The 21,326-nt window shown below is 40.5% G+C and overlaps 1 protein-coding gene across 14 annotated transcripts in view; it reads right to left on the bottom strand.

Annotated features, from left to right (window-relative positions):
• rapgef2b (Rap guanine nucleotide exchange factor 2b) overlaps window positions 1-21,326 on the bottom strand; it is a 106,732-nt gene that overhangs the window by 18,181 nt on the left and 67,225 nt on the right. For 8 of the 14 annotated variants that reach the window (XM_024804044.2, XM_076889534.1, XM_076889541.1 and 5 more), the window contains 3 exons: window positions 21,276-21,293; window positions 6,139-6,270; window positions 1,227-1,404 (listed from right to left, as the gene is read on the bottom strand). In XM_024804044.2, the coding sequence (XP_024659812.2) occupies window positions 1,227-1,404; window positions 6,139-6,270; window positions 21,276-21,293 (328 nt within the window). Of the gene's footprint in view, window positions 1-1,226; window positions 1,405-6,138; window positions 6,271-13,646; window positions 14,341-21,275; window positions 21,294-21,326 lie in introns of those variants that run through there. The other 6 variants (XM_076889535.1, XM_024804058.2, XM_076889566.1 and 3 more) reach the window with 5 other exon arrangements.

Here is a 21,326-nt window from a genome sequence, read left to right as displayed (position 1 = left end):
AGTTTTCTTATGTTAACTGTGGCCTGTATAGTCTGAGATGCAGTGCTTGGGATTCATTTATAATTCTTCAAAGTTTCACTTGGCACATTCTGACCTTCGGGTGGATTTGCAGAGACGTTCATTCCTTGGAAAATTGTGTTGACACACACCTGAGTCCTCCAGACCACCAAACGACCTAAATTTCTGCTTTTCCAGAGGTGCTCACACTTGCTGATGATCAGTCAATCAAGTGCCTCTGATTAGCAGCACCTGGCTGCTAATTACACCCCCGCCTTTTTTTTCCTGGACTCTATACAGACCTTTGAAAAATTTTCTCACTACTGTAGACCAAAAACTCTAAATTTCATGATGACGATTGGAAAACAATGAATTCTGAATTTGGTGCAAATGTATAGTTTCTCATTATTGAATATGTGATTGGATGCAAGTGCTAGATGCCCATGCTAGGTTTAATACAAGGTGCAGGACTTTCTGCAGCACACCTACACTGATGCTCACAGAAAGAAAACACACCTCTATACGCCATCTACCAACCAGCAGCAGTGTGGTGTACTGGTTGACCTGGGCTTGGCATGGCAACAGCGTCGTGTGAGAAGCTGCAGAAGCACTAAAAGTTTAATGCGCAGGGAGAGGTGAGGCGAGAGGATGTGCCAGCGTGACCTAGAAAAGCCTGCTGGCAAGGGGAGGGGGTACAGCAGGGAGATAAGTGAAGTGGGGGAGGGGTTGGCACTTGTTCTTACTCTCTCGCAGTCCACAAATGTATCATCCTCCCCAAGTCCACATCTGCCGCTAAGCTGAGTGTGCACACTTTTTTTTTTTTAAACAATGCCTATCATTTTCATTTGAGAAGAATCGTAGCCTTAAGAGTTATGATACTGCAAGCCTGATGGGGCTTTGAGAATTACTCGAAAGCCTCGATCATGAGAGAAGCACAGACTTGAGATAAATGTAAATTTATGGCGACGATTTAAATAAGAAAGCAGGGAGTGGCTTTTTATAAAGCATAAATTAATGTAAAAATGGGACAATGGGGCTTCTGTTTAAATTGGTATTTTTCACACCATTCTCTAAAGATGTCTTCAAATATAGAACTCTCAGGCATGCACAAGAATAGGCAGGATATTTTTTTCACAATGAACACTGCACGGTTGAATATTTACACTAGTGCTATTGATCAGAATAGTCATGAAGAGCCAAGTAAATTCAATCCCTAGTTGGGTGCTCACCTATGTCATCATCGGTCCTGTCCATGGGGTCCTTCTCCAGACAGTCCCGCACAATGTCCCGGCTCATGAGGGGGTCGGACGCTCGCTCGATGTCCTCTTCATCGTCGTCCTCCTCAGAGTCCACAGCGGTCTCTGGCAGGCCACTCAGGTCCATGTCACCTGGTTCGTTTTCTGTGGCCTAGAAAGAAACAACAGGTAAGCCATGAGTCAATGATAAACACGAGCAGGGACTCTGCGGCTCGGTGCAACATCAGCAATCCCGCCACCACAAGGCCAAACGCGTTCATCTATCCAGCTCCTTGTTCGAGTTCGAGAGTCTACTAGCGACACACTGAATGACCAACCTCCATGCTCGTTACAGGGAAAGCTTTGAATTATCAGATAAAAGCTTGAAAAATAAATCCCCACCCATGTCAGCTGTCCAAACGGGGACAGAGTAAACACATTGTAAACAGCCAGTGAAATATTTTTTCATTTTAAGCAGCACATTCAACACACACACACACACACGTCATTTTACAGTAAGAAAAAAAAAAATCAGCTGTGACACAAAAAACAAATTCCTTTGTGCACATTTGACCCATTTCTTGAAACTGATAAGAGGTAATCAGTACAGTAGCAGAAAGACAGGCGTCAACACTGCATACAAAACAGTCTGCTATGCATAGTAACAAGCTAATTAACTCTCAACTTTCCTCCCCTCTTTTCTCCTCCACAGCAAACGCCACAGCCTGCCTCGCAGCCAGATCCTGTTCTTTGAAAGCAGAAGATGAAATATGTGCGAAGCCGTGAAAATGAACTAAGATGAGAAGCAAGCGTAATGCAATTACTTGTGCCTGAGCGATACCAGCGGAGTTCATCTGCCATCATCAAAGAAAGTATTTCTATAAATGACAGAGGGGCCAGATTGCCTGGTTCACACTCACACAACATGAAAACCATTTAAAGAGCAAGTCAAAGCAGTCACAAAAAAGGCAACACAACATCGGCTCTGCTACCTCCCAACAGTGAACCCTCTTACCCAAATACGGTTCTCAATCTCAAACCTCTTAACAGAAAGAGAAGAATAGGTTGCCTTTGCAAACTGTCCGCAAAATCCCAGAGATAGACGCATCTTCATCTCCCAGACTGTCAGTCTGCTTCTAATTTTTTAATGCTCAGTCTCCCTGTGCTTGGTCTCTCTCAGAAACCCTATGTCATTTCTCCTCAAACGCCATGTGCAAAGGGCTCTTTAATGATTCAGTGTCTGAATGGCCGTTTGGGCATCACTGGTCCACACCCTGGTGGGTGGAGCCTGCAAACACGATGAAAGTGAAGAGTCACAGATTAGGTATGGAGCAGAACACAGTACAGAGGAAAACTTCTTGCATAAAACTACAGAGGATCATGTGACCAGTGTACTTTAAAAACACTAGACTGGTTCACAACACTTAACAACCCACATAATACAGCATTAGAAACTCAAGGTTATATACAACAATCAGTTCATAGCCAGCTGTCAAACGTGTGTATGCTTTCATATTGCATTTAAATACAGAGGGCCCGGCTGCCTTTGTGCTCATGCACGGCCCTTTTTTCATGCCATGCATGTATCAGAAATCCATAGATGTGCAGAACGCATTAAGAATCAGTGGGCAAGTCAGGTGTTGTTAATATTTCATTAGGGCTATTCTTGGATCAATGCTTTCAAAGTCCTTCTGAAGGACCAATTTCATGATTTATTCAGATACAAACAGTGCGCCATGTTGGCAGTGACGTGGGAATTACGTGGCGATAGCAGTGGAATAGCCTGGTGGTTCGACTATTCAGTACTCCATCCAGAATCTAGACTCCAGTATGCTCAGCAAAAATGTGTACAGTAAAAATAATGTTTAACACAAGCATATTTCACCAACATCAACTTCACATGATCTCAAGTGTAAATTATGAAGTATCCTCTGATCCATTTATTCAACACCAGCCCCAGTGAGCACTGCAAACATTCCTTGTTTCTGATGTTCTGCACATTTAAAATGTTTTTTATTCTGAAACATGCAGGGTGTAACTTTATCTAATATTAAAAAAGCAATGTTGCATAAACCAACAGTCTTAGAAATCATGCTGTGCACTCATGGTTAGAATTTCAATGTTTTCTGTCCACATTAAAGGCATGTCTGCATGGTGTTCATTTTCTAAAAGTTTGTGATAAAAATGAGGAGATTCTTGTAGACTGGATAGCAAAAAAAGCCCAACAACTGCTTTATATAACAATTTCCACTTAAGCCAGGAAATGATTAGGAGAAGATAGAGAGCATAGAGTGCTCAAGAACTTCAACAGAAGCAGACAAAAAGAAAAATCCAAAAGCTTCAAAACCACAGCTTCCCAAATCACAATCTGATGGAGCATCCATAGAATGTGTCTGTTCAAGCCTGATTGACAGACATCCCAGAAATTCAGAAGTGAGTAATCTCATGATTATCCTCTTGATTGACTGATTGATTAAACCTTCTGCTTGTAAAGTGCCAGAAAATACAAGTTTCTTAAGCCAAAAGAGACAGGTTCAAATAGCCTAATGTGTCCAACTAACAGTCCAAATATAACAGTGAAATACAGAATAGAGCCAAACTTTGACTCGAAGGTATCTGAAGCATTTTGATTGCTGAAACGGTTAAAACAGAGGAAGCACGTATGAAGCATATAAGAGGTTCGTCATCGAAGCTAAGGAATTTAAATACAGTATTCTGAGCCAAAGTTACAAATAGCAGAGTAGAAGTTAAACCAAACATTATAGAGGCTGAATAAAAAAAACAAAACAAGAGAAAACAGAACAGTGTCTGTGATTCAGTGAGAGGAGAAAGAGACTGAGAGGGAAAAAAAAACCAAGAGGCCGCCACAGAGCTGCTAGCAGATGGTGCTAAGACCAGGATCACAGACTGGGGACAGTAGAGCCTGTTCAACCTGCCCCAGCCAGCCACAGCATGGTCAAAACATATACACATACACACACAGAGCTCCACAATAACACACCCCTCATATGCAATTAGACTGTTTGTATTGAGCATACTGAATGAGTGCCCTGATGCACACCAACCACAGTCAGTCGAAGCAAACAGCACAGCCACAATCCTGCTTACAAACATAACACACATTTACAGACACACAGCAGGTGACAGAATTAGGAGCCAATGGGGTGGGTGTACTATGCTAAGCGGATTAGTTGCAGAGTTTGGGGCACGTCCACAATCAGTTGAGTGCACATACTTGAATTGGGTTTTAAGGGTTCAAATGTTTAACTTTGATTATGTTTTCATAACTACCCAGCAGAATTGAAAAGGCTTGGTGAGGGTGGGTGGATGGGGGTTGGATTGCAAGCAAACCAAACACTTTTGGTGCAGATCTTTATAACGTTATTTATAAACTGCTAAATTAAGCATTGGCCTTGATGAAGGATGGGTTGAGGGAGCCCATCCTTCATCAAGTTACACATATCTCAACACCACTAAACAAATTATGTGAGGCCTACACGTGCTAATATTTTAGCACAAAAATGCTCATCAAGTGCCCTCATTACATGAGACTGTATATCACAGCTTTGTGGGAGTCCTGTACTTCTGCTTTGAGGTGATGAAAGGCAGAGCTGGAGTCAGGATGTAGGCTGGACCACCTGCTTGCAGCCAGCAGCCTGTCTGCTCATCCCCTGCTGCGTAGCAAAAGTCTCCCATTAGTGTCTTATAACATGTCTGGCAAAAAAGGCTTTAAATTCTTCCAAAGAAAATTAGTCCTCCTTAATGAGACTAATGCACATTCCCAGAGGTATAGTCATCATTTCACAAAAAGCATGTGTTTTTTCCATTTTTTCCATAAAGACTTGGTCTCAGATGAGGTCAAAGTTTGTTCTATATCACAGATTTTAAATGCTATGTTACATGTTAGATCACTGAAGCATATATATATATACACACACACCCCAAATCATGCAAATCAATGTTTTTTCTCATTATTTACAATTCATCACAAGGTTATGTCGAAACAAACTAGCTCAATGAGTATTTGTTAATTGAAACTGCAGGAAAACACACGATAAGTCTGCCTCGTCTAATGAGGTGAACAGAAAACTAGTCAGGTTAATACAAACACTGCAAAGGAGAGGAAACAAACTCAGTCCCGATCAGAGGGGAACAGCTACACTTTTAATGCTTAGCAGTTGATGCATTATACATTTGGTTTATTATTACCACACAGACTGAATATAAAAGATGGACCTTGCCACTGTGATGAAGTCTCAAAGTGAAAATTTTGATCATTGCTATTTATGTTCACATCAGTAACTGAGAAACCAGACACAATAAAACGACATGTTTCTATGGTAGTGGTTTGCCAATCACAGGTATGCCCAGCTTGATTTATTGTTTACTTTAGATGTAAAGTAATCCACAAAATGAACATGATACTGTATTAAATATGATTTGAAACTGGAGACTGAGAATTTTATCTGATTAACAAAATGCTAACCTAAGCCATAAATAAAGTGAAAAGTAGACTTTCATAGACTTCTATATAATCAGATTTCTCTTTGCAACAGTCATCACCCCCAGCTGATCTTTGTAAAGAAGGCAAATATTAAACTTGTCCACTTTTGAGACATGGAAATTTCATCCATCTTATTTATTAAGTCTACGTGGCTGCAGTCAGGTAAACTAACTGGCTGTAGCTTCATATTTATGGCATGCTCATGAGTGGTAGTGTTCTTCTTATCTAACTTTTGTCAGTAATTCCAAAAAGGCCCTAGCTAGACTGATAAATGTTTTAGCATCTTTATGATTTCCTCTTGCTCAGCTATGGCTGCATTAACTAGTTAAACTACCATGCACCTGCTTAGCTATCCAAGGGAGTCCAAGCTGGGGATCCAGCACCAGGGATGGGAGGACTTACCTGGTAAATGTCTGACAGGCTGCTGCTTCCAGAGTCGCTGGTGATACTACATCCTGAGTGGCTTGAGGAGACGTGGGTCACCTGTGGGTGTAAGCCGTCGGCCAGGTGAAGTCTGCTGAAGTCTGCGGGGAGCTGCACATACACACACACAACATACACACAGATGGTCAGTATCAGCCAGCCCAGCAACCGCTATTGGTCATTCACACCAACACTCGTGCTGACTGCCAAACATTGGATGCAGACTTAGCAGCATGTGTGTCTAAAAATAGGCGGTTTAGCTTTTATTCTATTTCTTCATTTTTTAATTATGTTTCCCCACTTCATTTGATAATAAGCAAAGACAGACTTTCTGCTGTAAAACAATAACATATCCACTTTAATTTTAATTGGAAGGCAGTCTGAAAAACATTCAATTTGTTCCCATTAATGAATAAAAAGGGGTTTATCATCTTCTTCGTAGCAAAGCAGTTATTTCACAAGAAAAATATTAATCAGAGTTTAAACAAGAGCTCAGCTTTCCTTTAATAATACATTTTGTGTAAAGGAAAGGCAGAGCCAAAAAGATTTTAATTAAATAACCCAACATTTACAGAATGTGTCAAAAATATTTAGTTTTTAAGTCTCATTTTTGAAATCCTTTGGTTTACTTTAGAAGAATACTACACGTATTAGACAAAAGCATGTAAGAAAATGGGTTACAAAACTGAAAGGGAGTAGAAACTCGGGATTAAACGATAAGATAATCATTGTTTTAAATACAGCAAAGGAGCTCCTTTCCTGAGACCAGCAAAAAACAAACATGCCCTGCATACATCAAGAAAACACCCTCATTAAGGTACTACGAACTTGAGTAAACTAAATGAATACTGGGCAGTAATGGGGAAAACCCCTCTGAGTAATTCATACGGTATAAAGTGCTAGAAAGCCCAGCCGTAATTAGCCACATTGTAAATGAGCCAACCCGCTTCTCCATGGAAATGACCCCAAAATGCAAAATACATCCGAAATCCTCCCACTGCTCAAGTTTTAGGAATCAGATGAATTAAAAATAAGAAGCAGTTTGAACTGCTACAACTCAGAGGTTTATTTGAAGTCTGCAGATGCTCTATGGTTTCTGTATGTGTGGCGTTAGAGTGGAGACAGTCAACAGCAAACACAGCAGCACAAATTTCCATAATTGGTAATGATTTAAGGCCTAAACTTATCAGTTTAATGTCCTGGGACTTTGGAATCTTGATCCATTTATTGAAAGTTTTTCTGCAAGTTTCTGTAATTCTATAGATAAAATTATTCAGGTATTAGCTCAGAAAATTATTATTACACTGACATAATTAGTGTTCAACTGCTGTCCTATGCATTTAAAATCCAACCTGATGGATCAGTTGTTAAAATGTATGATATACTCATTGATTATAGACCACCTGAAGCCCATAGAACATAGCTAACATTTGTGGCTTGACATCTGTAGATGTCAAGTACACATTGTATTTATTTCAAATGAAATAAATGAAATGTGTTTGAATCACACTCATCAAATCCGACTAGAATGTCAGAGTGGTGAATTATGGATTTAATCAAACAGCATAAACTGGTTCGTGGTGTCTCTAGACTTGACTATTTGATGGCTAAATGTTTTATTTACCAATATACATCGGATACTCTGCAGGGAGACTGTTAGCTCTGGGGCATGCTTCAACTCCACTTCTTGCTGTGGCAGAGCATTAATATTAGATTTTTAAACTGAAAAGTCAAAGTGGGCCGATTTAACTAGTCTGCTCCACTCAGGAAATCAGCCAAATCTAAACATCTTGAGATTGGGTTTGGATTTTTAAATTTTGATAGTAAACAAAATTTTTTTATTTTTTATGTTCAGTGATTTTTTTTTCCCCCAAATGTTTCCTCACTTGACAGTAAAAACGTTTTTACTCAGCTTTGATAAATGGTGATGAATTAGGGTGAGACTTTGAAATTTTAAAGAAAAAAACCCAACAACTTTCCTTTAACAGATCCTGACGTAGAGGTGACCAGCAACGCTTTCAGCTCTTCGTTTCTAAGCTATGAAAGGTTAACTCATCTCTGAAATTCAGAAGTCTGGGTATCAACACCATCCACCAATTTGGGATGCAAATAACATCTCTGCCTCAGATTATTTTGGAAATCAGCTTTGAAGTCCCACTTGGATGACAAATGGAATAGATTGGATAGAAATGCATCTCGGGATCTTCATTTGCAAGTAAATAGGTCTGAGCCATCATCTGCTCTTGAATGTACTCAATGAAAACATCCATCGTCACAGCTCCTGAAGTGCTCATCTGCATTACGGCTTAATGAAAGAGTTTTTGAGAATGGAAGTGTTTTGCTGCCAGAATGATCGTTGTGTGATAGATAGAAGAAACTAGTTTTGACTAAAAGACTTCTTAACATTCATGAGGCAGAGTCACAATAAAACTGAAGGGCTTGAATATGTTGGAGCACTGAACTGATTTGGAAGTTATTTGGAGACCTTTGTGAGTGAAAAATTTTAACCTGAGACATATCAATTCACAAAGCGCCTTCATGTGTCAGTGACAAGAGACCAAGAGCCAGACAGTGCTGCTCCTGTGGCACCGAGGTGTGATGTGATTACACTGTGTCAAAGATTGCCATCACGATTAATTATCTGGCTGGCTGCACCAACCAAAATGGTCGACCGGAGGGCCTAGTGGCTCTCTATCCCGCCTTGGGCTGCTTTTTTTTCCACTCCCTCGTCTGGTTGACTTCACCCTGAGTGCCTCCAGCTGACTTCCACAATATTACTGAACAAATATTATCTGATGAATCTCTTTTGTCTGTTTGTATCTGTAATGATAAAGCCTCATCACATTTCCTTTTGATGACTTTTATGGCGTAATACGTCACTCGTTGCAATACAAATTTCAGACATAAGGTTATATTGGAGCTCTAGCAATTTATATTTAAGCTTAGACATTTTTCGCTAGAGTGATGTAGCCTTGAGGCCTGCCATCAACGTCACGTTTATCCCAAAGGAAATTTGTACTCTGGGATTACAGCAAAGCTGGAAGCGAGGAAAGCTTGGCCTCAAATACACACCAGTGAGGTACATTGTTGCTCTTACATGCTCCATTATCATTAACAAAGCAGCACTGCATTTTATTTTGAGTTGATTTCCGGGAGTACTGAAATGCAGACAGCTCTGCACCTGAAAACAGTCCCTGAAATATGAACAAGTTTAGGTTTTTTTGAGGGGAAAAAAAGGCTTTAAAATGTCTAAAGACAATTTGCAGGAAAAAACAAACAAACTTAGGGCTGAGCACCACAGAGAAACGAGAAACTAGTGGGAAGGGCTCTGATGCATTCTGGGTTTTGTTACAGTAACGGAAACACAGAAAAATCTAAACCCTATTCTTTACAAATACAGATTATTAAAAGATAACAAAAAATCTGCAACTGGAAATATTTTTAACATACAGTTAGGGAGAGTGCACAGAGGTTACGTGAATATTGTCATTTCTGCGAGTACAAACAAAAATGACCATGTAAGATTTGTCGATATGATTATCCCAACTGGTTTCCACAACCAGGCAAAAAAGCCCCCCCTCCTCCTCCTCCAAAAATAAATTATAGGAGAATTAAAAATTAATAAATAAATGAATGAATAAATAATAATAATGCACTTTAAAAAGGGGAACACCACAAGCCCCTCCCCCTGGAAAGACCCAGAGATAAAGGGAGGACCAGAAAGCAGGATAAAGGGAAAGGATAATAAACACTTAATCCTTTCTCTACACTCATTTAGGTCAGCTGTCTGTCAGTCAATAACCCAGGGTCCATGCAGTCCATAAGCATGTGATCCATCGACTTATTTGGCCCAATGGCATCCACGAGACTGGGCCAAGATGGATGACAGAGCAACAATAATGACTGACTCATTAAGTATTTTCAATTAGCAGCATGATGATACGGTATTGTACATACATGGGTTGTTAACCCCAACGGATATGCACAATCCATAGTAAAACATTGTTTATTAAATTGGTGTATATTGGTGACAATAAACATCTGCCACAGTGTGAATGTTTCTATTCTCCTACCTTACTGTATATAGGGCTTTCTGTGCTCCACATTCACTGTTCTCTGGCAAACAAATGAAGTGAACTCTGCAGAAGCGCGAGCCGAAAATACGTACAATCAGCTGTCACAGGAGGATTAAGCGTCGCTCTAATGCTCGAGCCACAACACTGAACTCTGCCTACATGTGAGCAGATGTGGTGCTCCTTAAATTACACTGCAGACCTAATGACCTAGATTGCTGGGTGGAAACCCTGGCTGGCTCTCAATCTCATTACTGCCTTTATATGCTGGGAGTGAATCACTGCTGCTACACTAGACTTCCGTTCTAGAGGGTCACCAGACTGCCACAATGGAAAATGCAGATTTTAACTTCCACTGAAAACAAATTTCAGTGGTTGGGTTTAAATTTTGGACAAAAAACAAACAAACAAACCAAAAAAACAACAAAAAACAAAAACAAAAACAAAAAAACAGGGATTTTTTTATGATTCATTTCTGATTTTCTGCTGGTGAAATAGCTTGAAGCTGTGCTGCTCCTTTATACATTTGACATGGGATTTAAAACTTTCTCTGCTTGTTACAAAATGGAAAACCTGGATGCCTAAGAGGCAACAGGCACATCCCAGAGTTTTCCCTGACCATAGTGGCAGCTTCTCGCTTTCCTGAGCCTCGCGGATCAAGAGATTAAAATCCTTTGGGCAGGGTGTCCGATTAAATGGGTTTGATATGCTCTCTGTGCTTTCCCTTCCCCAGATACAGCTCCACCAGTCAGTAACACACAAGTCAGCAGTTAGATAGGGAGAAAATATTACCTACAATGAGGCAATCCACTATATTGTCATTGGAATAATTTTTTACCAAATGTCAAACACTGTGAAAGGTTTTTTTGCCGAAGTGCAATATTACACTTCTAAAAAAAAAAAAGTTTTTTCTTTACGAAAAGTAAAAAAAAGAAAAGAAAAAAAGACCAAGCTTTTTTTTTTATATTGACATTCAAGATGAATAAAGGCACAACGTATTATCTGACAAAACGTTTGGATATTGCTTTTCAATCCGTGGAAATCAATTTTTTCTCTCAAATTTTGTGAATGAGAAATGCTATTCTTCCATCACCAAAAGATCCAGCCATAAAGCCTCTTCAAAGCACAAGAATTCAACATGAACTATTAGTTAGCATGTAACTTGTTGCAATAAAGATAAATGAAACCATACGTTTTCATGGGAAAGATAAGCAATGGTGATGATAGTGTGATTGCTGTAATACGATCTAGTGGCTTTTATTTGGTGGGTTTCCTGCTGGGATAAGGGACTATTTACACAAGCCTTCATTTGTTTGCTAAGAACATAAGAAAACAAAAGTCAAATGAAGGGGGTAAGACAGTAAGAAGAGATAAGGGCAAGTTTGATACCAAAGCTAAAGATCTTTTCAGAGCTTGTGAAAAGGAATACAATTAAATTAACAACAATTAGTCTGAAAATTGGAAGAAAAAGAGTAAGATACAGATGATGAAGATGATCACGATTACTGCAGTCTACTTTCTGTAATTTTCCATTCTTGCCCTTTTGTTAACTTACTTAATTGTCTGTATAATTTGTCTAAGTTTTCGGTTAGACAAGTAAGTGCGATGCGCTCCAGACTCTAAACATGTTTTGGCACTTGAAATTCTTCTATCCTGCCAGCAACAATGCTTTAATTAGAATTATGTGCTACTTGACAGCTGTTTGGCCCCTTCCTCATTAACAGTGATTACAGCAATCCTATAATAAATGATTTAAGATCATAAGTGTGTAAAGCACTATTTTTATGCTCTGTGGTGTTTGCTAGATTTCTGGGAAATTAGTCAATTTATTCTCTCAAAATTAATTTATATGCAATGACTGAAGTGACAATGAACATGTTTATTTGGAGAGATTTAAAAAAAAAAAAAAAAAAAAGAAGAAGAGTATAGGCCTAAATATATGTGCCAATCATTAAAATATGGAAAAGTGCTAAAAGGCACGGCAGCCATAAGGTGCTATACTGTGTATGCATTGTATTGGCTTATATCCTATTAAAATGACAGTGTAGCTATAGGTAAGACTTCAAAATGACATAAGCTTTAAGGATCTGCAGATGGATAGTTGCAATAGGGGGGGAAAAAAAGAAGATGTTTAATATGCCACTTTTTTTTGGGGGGGGGGAATCGATCTTGTATAAACAACTTCATATGAGTATTGTTAGGGCCTTGGTCACCTACAGGCGTCCCTGAGGGAAGCAGCATAAACTGAGAGGGAAGAAGATGAGCCATCTCATCTAGGGTGACATGTCCATGTCTATTATAGGAATATTAAGGTGATTTTTCGTTAAGCATCTGTGCTCTGCAAACCAGGAAACGTCCATCAGTGTGATTTACGGCCTTGTCTCTGTATGTGTGTGAATGGATGTGTGCGGTCGCGATGTGTGAGTGATGCCAGCGGTGCTGACAGTCGATCTATCTGCTCAGGCCTCCAGTGTCTGCTGGAGCTACCGGCTGCTTCCAGCACCACGGACAGCGCCACCAGCAAGAAGCCGGTGGTTCAAACTAGAAGCAACTTTACCGAGGTAATAAGGGAGGGAGGGAGGGAGAGGGGGGGGGGCGCAATTAAAAACACCCAACATCCTTTCTGTGTGTTCTCGGGCTGAATTAACCATTTTATGCTTTAAAATAACTCATCGTGCATCAGTCTCTGTAATGCGACCCGGCTGTAACAGCTCCTGGAGCCTAAAAGGTGGACTAACTGAATTTAGGGGAGCTCTCTGAACACATGACATCATCTCCCAGAAAAGGGAAGAAAAAAAATACACCCGGGATTCAGGATTCACTGCTTGTATCTCCGATGCAAATAATACCTGGCAAAGCTAATTTCACTTCAGCGACTTACGATTATTCTTCACGTCCACTGCGTCGTTAAACGTGATGAGAAAGATGTGTCGGTCATTAAAACACAGACACAGGCTACATCTGCAACGATGTGTTCGTGTTTGACCACAGGAAAATAAGGGCTACTGTTCAAGGGCCTTCGTGGGTACAACGTGGCACTGAACCATTACTGACCTCGCTCTGATTTTTTATTTTTAGAATATTTTACTCTAATGTCCTGGCAGATCGATAATGTAAGATTCACGCAGTTGTGCGCGTGTCTGCGCGCGTAAGTGACAGCAAGCACATGGCGGCCGTTTCTAGTACAACACACTGACACACATCGGAGGCTCGACGGGGCAATAATCAGCTTGTGATTCGGGTTTCTGATGCGTCCTTGGTCTGCCCTGCGTTCATTCATCTTGTGCAGGCTCGATAGAAATCTGATGCACATCCATTATACGGCCGGTAATCATATCTACGGGGTCATAAATGAGGGCGAGAGACAGAAAAAAAGATGGAGAAAAAAACGCTGCAAGTCGATAGGCTACTTACCGGGGTTTTATCTTGCTGGCTCGGGACTCCATTGCTGTCTGATGCTGCTAATGGTTTCATAATGAAAAAATGTTCACCGGGCTAAAATCTAACATCCCGGACCTGCTCTATGCTACAGCATAGACCCTCATTTTCATCCAAAGCGACCTGCCCTTTCCCCTCCCTCAGCTGCGCCGTCTCCCTGGAAGGAGGCGGCGGCTTGTCAGTTTTGGGAGTATCCGCTGTTCCTTGGCCTGATTTGACACTCCAAACCGACACCACCTTCTGCGTTTATTCCAGCCACCCCGCTTCTTCCAACAGAAATATCTTAAAATCACCGAAAAGGAGGAGGAGGACAGAGGGGGAAAAATCCTTTTATCCAAGCGAAGAAAAACAGCCAGCGTCTTCTCTCCGCGCAATTGACAATCACATCTCCAAGCGGAGAGCAGCGGCGCGCGATAAGAACGCAGAAACAGGGGAAAAGATGGGAAAAATGGCTGACAACACTTTCACTCACGTTTACTCCCTCCGCCTTCCTTCCCTCTCTATCTCTTTCTCCCTCCCTCTCGCGAAAGTAAAGCGACACACGCGAAAACACACACGCACGCCTTTATGCACCATTAGATTATTTGAAGACCGAGACGCCTGCAGCCTCCGCTGAGGTACTGTACGTTAAACCCAGCGGTTTGTTTGTAACGGGAGCAGGGGGATGTGTGTATGTGTGTCAGTGGTGGTGGAGGAGGGGGAGGGAGGTGGTGGTGGTGGTGGAGGAAGAAGAGGAAGGGGGGTGGGGGGATAAGGACCTCCTCCCTGCCTGAGAGTGATGCTGTCAGAGCAGCCACTATGGCTGTGCTCATCTGGAGGACTTACAACACCTCAGCTCTGATAGAGAGATAGAAGAGAGATAGAAGAGGGTGGATGATTAAATAAAAATGAGGAAGATGGATGAAAAGCAATGTCCAAGGAGAGATAGAAGGTGATACACAGCTGAGAAGTGGGAGGAAGGCGATAAGTCCAAAAGGTAAAAAGAGGTAGAGGGAAACAGAGGGATGAAGAATTGGTTGGTAGAGAAGAGCACAGTGGAATAATGCCATTATCCCTCACTTCAGCACCAGACCATGGCTGGAGCTTGTTGGCATAGAAACGGAAAAAGGAAAGCCATTTCCTGGGTGGAGAGATGGCAGCACTTCCTCCTGAGTGTGAGAGTAAAATATGGAAAGAGAGGAAACAGTAGCATTGCTTCTCCGGAGAGGTGAAAGCATTCACAGGGGGCTCACTGCAGGAACACAGACTGGCAGCAATGATGTCACACTGTCACTCAGCTGGAATAGCCATAGCAACTGGGTGAGCACGAGCCCCCTGCACCCACCCACTCATCTACCCATCCAGCCCGCTACACACCCTCTAGGGCCTTCAGTTGCTGTGGCGACGGAGGCAGCAAGACATGCTGAAATGGAGGCAGGGAGGGGAGAGAGTGCATAAAATAGAAAAGTGGCAATAGACTCTTCCACTTCACTCAGCTGTACTACAGCGAGCAGCAGCATCACCAATCAAACACACAACATTACATTTTGCTTTCTGAGAGGAAGAAAAGTACTTCTTATATGTGTGTGTTCAGGTGGGAGGCCATGCCTGTGGAGACTCTAGATACTGGATAAATAGAAGGCTCTCTATCTATCTATATATATATATATATAAAAAGGTCTGCTGACAGACTGAGATATGAGGAGGACTACACAATGACAGAAACTGCACCACAGGGAACAATGAGGATTTAGACAGCAAAACCAAAGGCAACAAACTACAGGCCAGCTTGCTACTCGCCACAAAACAACCAGGAATTAAGCTTAGAAACAACACGCAGAGCACAAAACATTAAAAGAAGAGTCGTGTCTGTTTACACGTTATCTATACTCAACAGCAGATTAAACTATAAAATCACATAGAATCTCGAATAGTAGATATACCATTTATTATCATTTATTCTTTTGGTCATTGTTCAGTTATCATATTCCTGCATTGTTGCAGGTCTCAGTCATTTTGTCACCACTGTCTGTTTTTTAGCATTTTGCAAAACTGCTGGAGGAGGATGAATCAGTTCCCTTTCGGCATCAATGCATCACTTTGTTACACAACATGAAACGAGAAATATTACTAACAAATTTATTTTTAGGCACATTAACTAAAACGGTGAACCTTTTTTGCACTTTTTTTTTTAACTTCACTTTAATATAATGTGTATTTTTTGGTTCTGGACTGTGGCCAAAACACAAAACATAACCTGCAGGTATCATGCAGAAGCTGTGACAGGCAGTATCTTTGGCATTTCATAGCATCACAAATGAATCAAAAATGAAGCAGTGCTTTGCTCCAGCTCTATATTATTCACATCCATAAGCAGGAATCATAATATGATTTTAGAGCCTCATACTTAAGATGGATCTAAATGGTGCAAACAACCATTTGTAAAGCCCGTGCAATATAAACTTAATTTCTGACAAAGACTGATGAACATTTGAAAATGAAACAATAACTAATCCAATAAAACCACTGACACATTATTTTTTCATGTATGCAGACAGCTGATGCTGTAGCCTTTTAGTAAAGAGTCTGGCTGCTCCGCTTCAGACAATGCTTAGAAAGCAGCGTACTACACGCTGGTTTTGGAGCTGCTCCAGTCAAAGCAATGGGGATGTGAGTGGGAGGCGGAGAGGGGGAGGGAAGCTGGAGACCCGGTATGACATCACCTCTCCTGCCCCGGAGCAATGATGTAATGTATCAAAACAACCAAAAAGCTCAGGTGCTTGGCTGTGCAGCCCAGTCATTAATGTCTCCAACAATTGCCGGCGGGGGGAGGACCAGGGCATCATTACATCACCTCGGCAACGTGGTTGCGTCTGGGGAATATCAGACCCTCCTGCCCAGCCCCCCTTGTTTAAAGCTTTCATAGCAAGCTCATTTAAAGGAACAAACAAGCCAATTAATCATTTTTTTAGTGACTAATCACAAGCTCAAGGTAAAGGGAAAGAGGCAGGTGAGCATCGATCTTGGGAGATTGTCAGAGTGACATGAAAAATGCTACTTGAAACACCAGTAATGAACTTGATCTCAATTGCAGTGTGTGCTAAATGCACGAGGTGGGTGAGGGGCCTCATCTGCCATTTGTAAACCGCCTGTGAACCCAGTCAGGCTTCAATTGTTCCATGCATTTATAGGGAAAGGCCATGTGATTGTGTTGTGCCTGCTGATATGTGGCATTAGGGCACTAAAAAAACTCATTACACTGCTGGATCAAACACCCCTGCATAGACATGACACACATGCACAGCCAAGTATTTCAATGGCGATAGCAGCATAAGGCACTCATAAATCAAGCATTTTCTTGGCACCAGCAAAGCAGGACCAAATTGTTCAGTATTACAGCAACATGTAAGAAAAAAATAATGCAAGAGAAAAATGCCTTTCTTTGCCAAATCCCAGACATACATGCACAAAATCAAACCAACCAGCACTGCATGACTGAGCTGTAGTTACTCAAACTTTAATGTCATCACCTCATGATCTTTCTTTTGGGATAGTTGAAAGCAGATTGAAGACACATGGATAAAACAACATCACTGGTATTGCAGATGACTGAGCAATGGAGGATTTCACAGACATTTCTGTCCACTCAGCTGATCCCACAGTAAATCCTAGTTGTGGAGGAGTTGCCCACCCAAGAAGTTAAAAAAAAAAAAACTTTATTAACCTGATTTACTGGCACACAGTGAATTGAAGGTTGTCACCACAGACCACTAACCTCCTTTAATGCACACAAACTTATATTTTTTTTATCAGAAAAAAAAAATCAGAACAATAAATATGACAGGAGTTATTCTTTTTAACAGATTACTGTGTGTATGATGCATTGTCTTTAGGACACCCTTGATGCTCTAGAAAAATCTGAAACAGACATCTTACTTAAGTACTACACCTGTTAATGTATACTTGTCTTTTTGTCTTAATTGATTTATTTGAACTAAAAAAACAAACAAAAAAAAACAACAACTTGCTGTTATGCTCATAAGATGACTAAAAAAAACTCCATAGGATCAATCAGCCACAGACACCTTATACATCAGCACTTTGTGGAAGACACACAGTGGCCATTAGAGGATCAAACTCAACATACTTTGATTTATTGATCTGTCTCTAACCTTGTTCGGTGAATTTGTAACCCCACGTGTAGAGAGAACACAGCGCATTAATCCTTGATGCCAGTCCCATTACGCTGGCTCTAAATAACTTTGTTAGAACGCAAAAGATGATCTAATAAAGAGACTCCATTTTCATACTTGCTACAGCCCGAGGGATCATTTCATTTTTCAAGCTGTTATCACCTCCACGCTGCTCTGAAAATAATTTGACAGAAACTCAGGCAACCAGGCACATCTGAAAGATTACACTTGTAGGTTCACGGGGGCATAACATCTGTTGTGCCCGTGCACCTGCTACAAGGTGCATAAATAGGAAAAGTGAATCAAAAGACATGTTTTCAGAGAATAAGCAACAAAGTGAGATAGTTTCCAAATGAGTGACAGGTTGATCAGTGACTAGAGGTTTCCGGATCAAGTTAACGACTGACTGTAGAAGCGAATGAACTGGAAGTCGTTAGCACTGAATGCTGTCGGAGCGAGCCGAATTATGTGATTTTAGTGTCACAGTTACAACTGCATGTGTCGACTCATTCTTAATCAGTGGAAAGAAAAGGAAATCTTTAACCACAAAAGTTCAAATGCACCTGAAAAGCTAAAACTATACAATTAACAACTGATGGACACCATCAACTCATTATCAGTAAAATCCCAAATGCAGCATACAACGCTATTAGGATCAGCTAAATTCAAGATATTCATAGGGTCTTTATGTACCAATTAGCAAAAATATTCAAATCAATCAGTGTTCACCTGGATAGGATGGATCAGATGGATGGACTGGCATTCATGTGGATATTAACTTGACAGTCTATAACATCATAAAGCCTTTGCAGACCAAGCTCACACCCTGATGGCAATGACGTCAAACTTGTTTCTCCAGGGACAATGAATTCTGCCACACCACAAACACTGTTTAGAAATGAGTAGAAGGAACATGACCAAGACCAAGGTGTTGGCGCAGGGCTGTTAAACTCCCACTATCTTATCAAACATCCCTGCAAAATGCGGTGACTGGCACTGGCCAAACAAAGATGAAGCTGACAGGAATCCGATTAGCTTTGGAAGTATTTAGTCATAAGAAAATACTATCAATATTCCTTCTATGGAGACCATCAATGTTTGCACATTTTTCCAAAACAATCCATCCAAGAGCAGTTAAGATATTTCATACCAATATGATGGACAAACAATCTGGCTGACACTGACGTTAATTGGGCTGAGAATTTACCGTGAGATCTTCAGTAGACCTGCAAACTGTAGCAGATGATACAAATCACATTTGTACAACTACCTTCACTGTGAAAACTATCCTAACAATTTCAATCTGTTGATGAGTTAGAGGGAAGAGTGCACAATGACTAGTTAATAGAACCTTAATGAGACACATGGTCATTACGTCAGGATTTAAAACCGGCTTCATACTTTAAATTGCTGGAAAGTGTGCAGAGTCAGATACAAATGGATTAATTGTCCGTATGGAATTTAATGCACCTTCTGAATTACCTTTTAGATTTCAACACTTCATTGCCTTTTACAAATTTACATAAGAAGATATTACCTTATGCAAGTTCTATTCTTCAATTTTATTGACGGATCATGGTTCATATCAGTATCAATTCAGTACCACTGACATTTCAATATGAGGAGTTTCAATAAAAGGCTGATTTCATGTCTGTATGCAGGTCTGTCATTTCAAACAGAGCCAAGAAAAATAACACTAAAACACAATCATCACATTCCCACTTTCTCAGCTTTTTGACAGCTTTAGGGAACTTTGAGAAATGAGTTGGTGAGATAAGTTGTCATTTTACCCCTTATTTACCCGGTCACTACAGTAAACAAATCTAACATTTGTTTCTAATTGTTTGGAGAGATTTTGATCAAATTTAAGTGATAAACACCATTAAAAAGACGCCCAGAGTACCATGTTATCATCGCCGTGCAGGCTCATTACCATTGAAATAAATGTCATCTGTCAAGCCTTTTGAAAATACTCAACTTTCAAAAAAGGTCTTTGAATGTCAAAACTGACATGAAAAGCACATCAAATGTCAGTAAGCGTGTTCTAGCACACTGGTTGAGAAATGAGGCGCAGCCTGTAAATGAGTACTTGATTTTGTTCACTTGCACGAGGCAGCGTTTCAGCTGTATTATCAGGTCTGAACTCTCCCAAAATATCTGCTCTATTTCCATCAAAGCATAATGTTTGATATTTGGCTATTAATAACTATAAACACTGATTGTGTCTCTGTAGTCCATGCTGGGAAAAGAGGCGTGGGTGTTTCATTTCAAAGAAACAAAGGAAACTTAAGCTGCAGCTGTAAATGAAAATGCATATTTATTACATTACATATATACATGTATAACACTACAGAAAATAAAAGGGATGATCATTTCCTTCAGCAATGACCATAATCAAGAGACTGTTGAGATTTTAATTACTTTAAAATAAGCAGAACCTTTGGGGCTGAAGCGGTGTGCTGAATAATCAGCTGCTCAGAGAATAAACTGGAAACGAGGATTTATTATTTGTTTCAGGTTAAAACAATTATTTGCTAGTGTACCAAGTTTATTATATAACTCATAACATTATCTGTCTATATTTTTTAAAATCTGACAACATATATCTTCAATATTATGACTGATCTGTATATTTTATGGCCCAAATGATGACTGAATCAATAATTGATAAAGAACATAATTAAGTCAGGAAGGAGATAAGTGTAGGAAACTGTTTCTCTACTCCTTGGTGTAGTGCCTATACAATGCCTATTTCGACACCGGGGCTTTTGTGTCCCTGCACAGCTGAAGCGGAGCAGGTTGTCACAAAGGACAGCTCTAAAAATAGGAGCTCGGCTTTTCTGCGGCCGAAAGTGGCAGGTTTTGTTCTCTCTGCATTTATCAGCAAGTCTGACTGCTCAACACTTTGAGCCCTGATCTTTTCAACCTCTTTGTCATAATCCATCTCTGCTTAAACACTGCAGGACTCTGTGATGAAATACTGAGATATGGTATATACCCTTCCTCACCTATTGGTAATGCTATGTTTGTACACTTTGCGCTGCATAAACTGCTCTTTTAGAGGTTAGATAGGTCTTGAAATGGCTGTTTTACACTTTTCAAAGCCATCATGATCGAGCAATCCAGCAGCAATGGCAAGACCAACCAGAACCACACCCACACAGCAGGAATAATAATCCAAAATTTGATCATGCTGATGTTGTGATAATTCAATTGGAGTGTGTGTGGTGCAGACTTCACCCTTTATCAGCCTTCATGCCAGGAAGTCGATGTATTTATTAAGGAAGTCTACTACTACCTACAGATATGAGGGAAGAGACGCAGATAAAACCACCAGGAGAAGCACAAACACAGACATCTAGAACACACAGACAGAAGAAGAAACACACCCACACTAGGAAACAAGACATAACACTGTTAACAGATACGGTACCTGGGGTTTATTGCATTCCTGGAAGCCGGGTTAAGGAGAGCGCCGTGGAAA

The sequence above is a fragment of the Maylandia zebra genome, linkage group LG2, assembly GCF_041146795.1.
Source record: "Maylandia zebra isolate NMK-2024a linkage group LG2, Mzebra_GT3a, whole genome shotgun sequence".
In the NCBI taxonomy this organism is placed as follows: Eukaryota; Metazoa; Chordata; class Actinopteri; order Cichliformes; family Cichlidae; genus Maylandia; species Maylandia zebra.
Note: the sequence above shows the minus strand (reverse complement) of the source record. Positions and strands in the feature narration are given on the sequence as shown.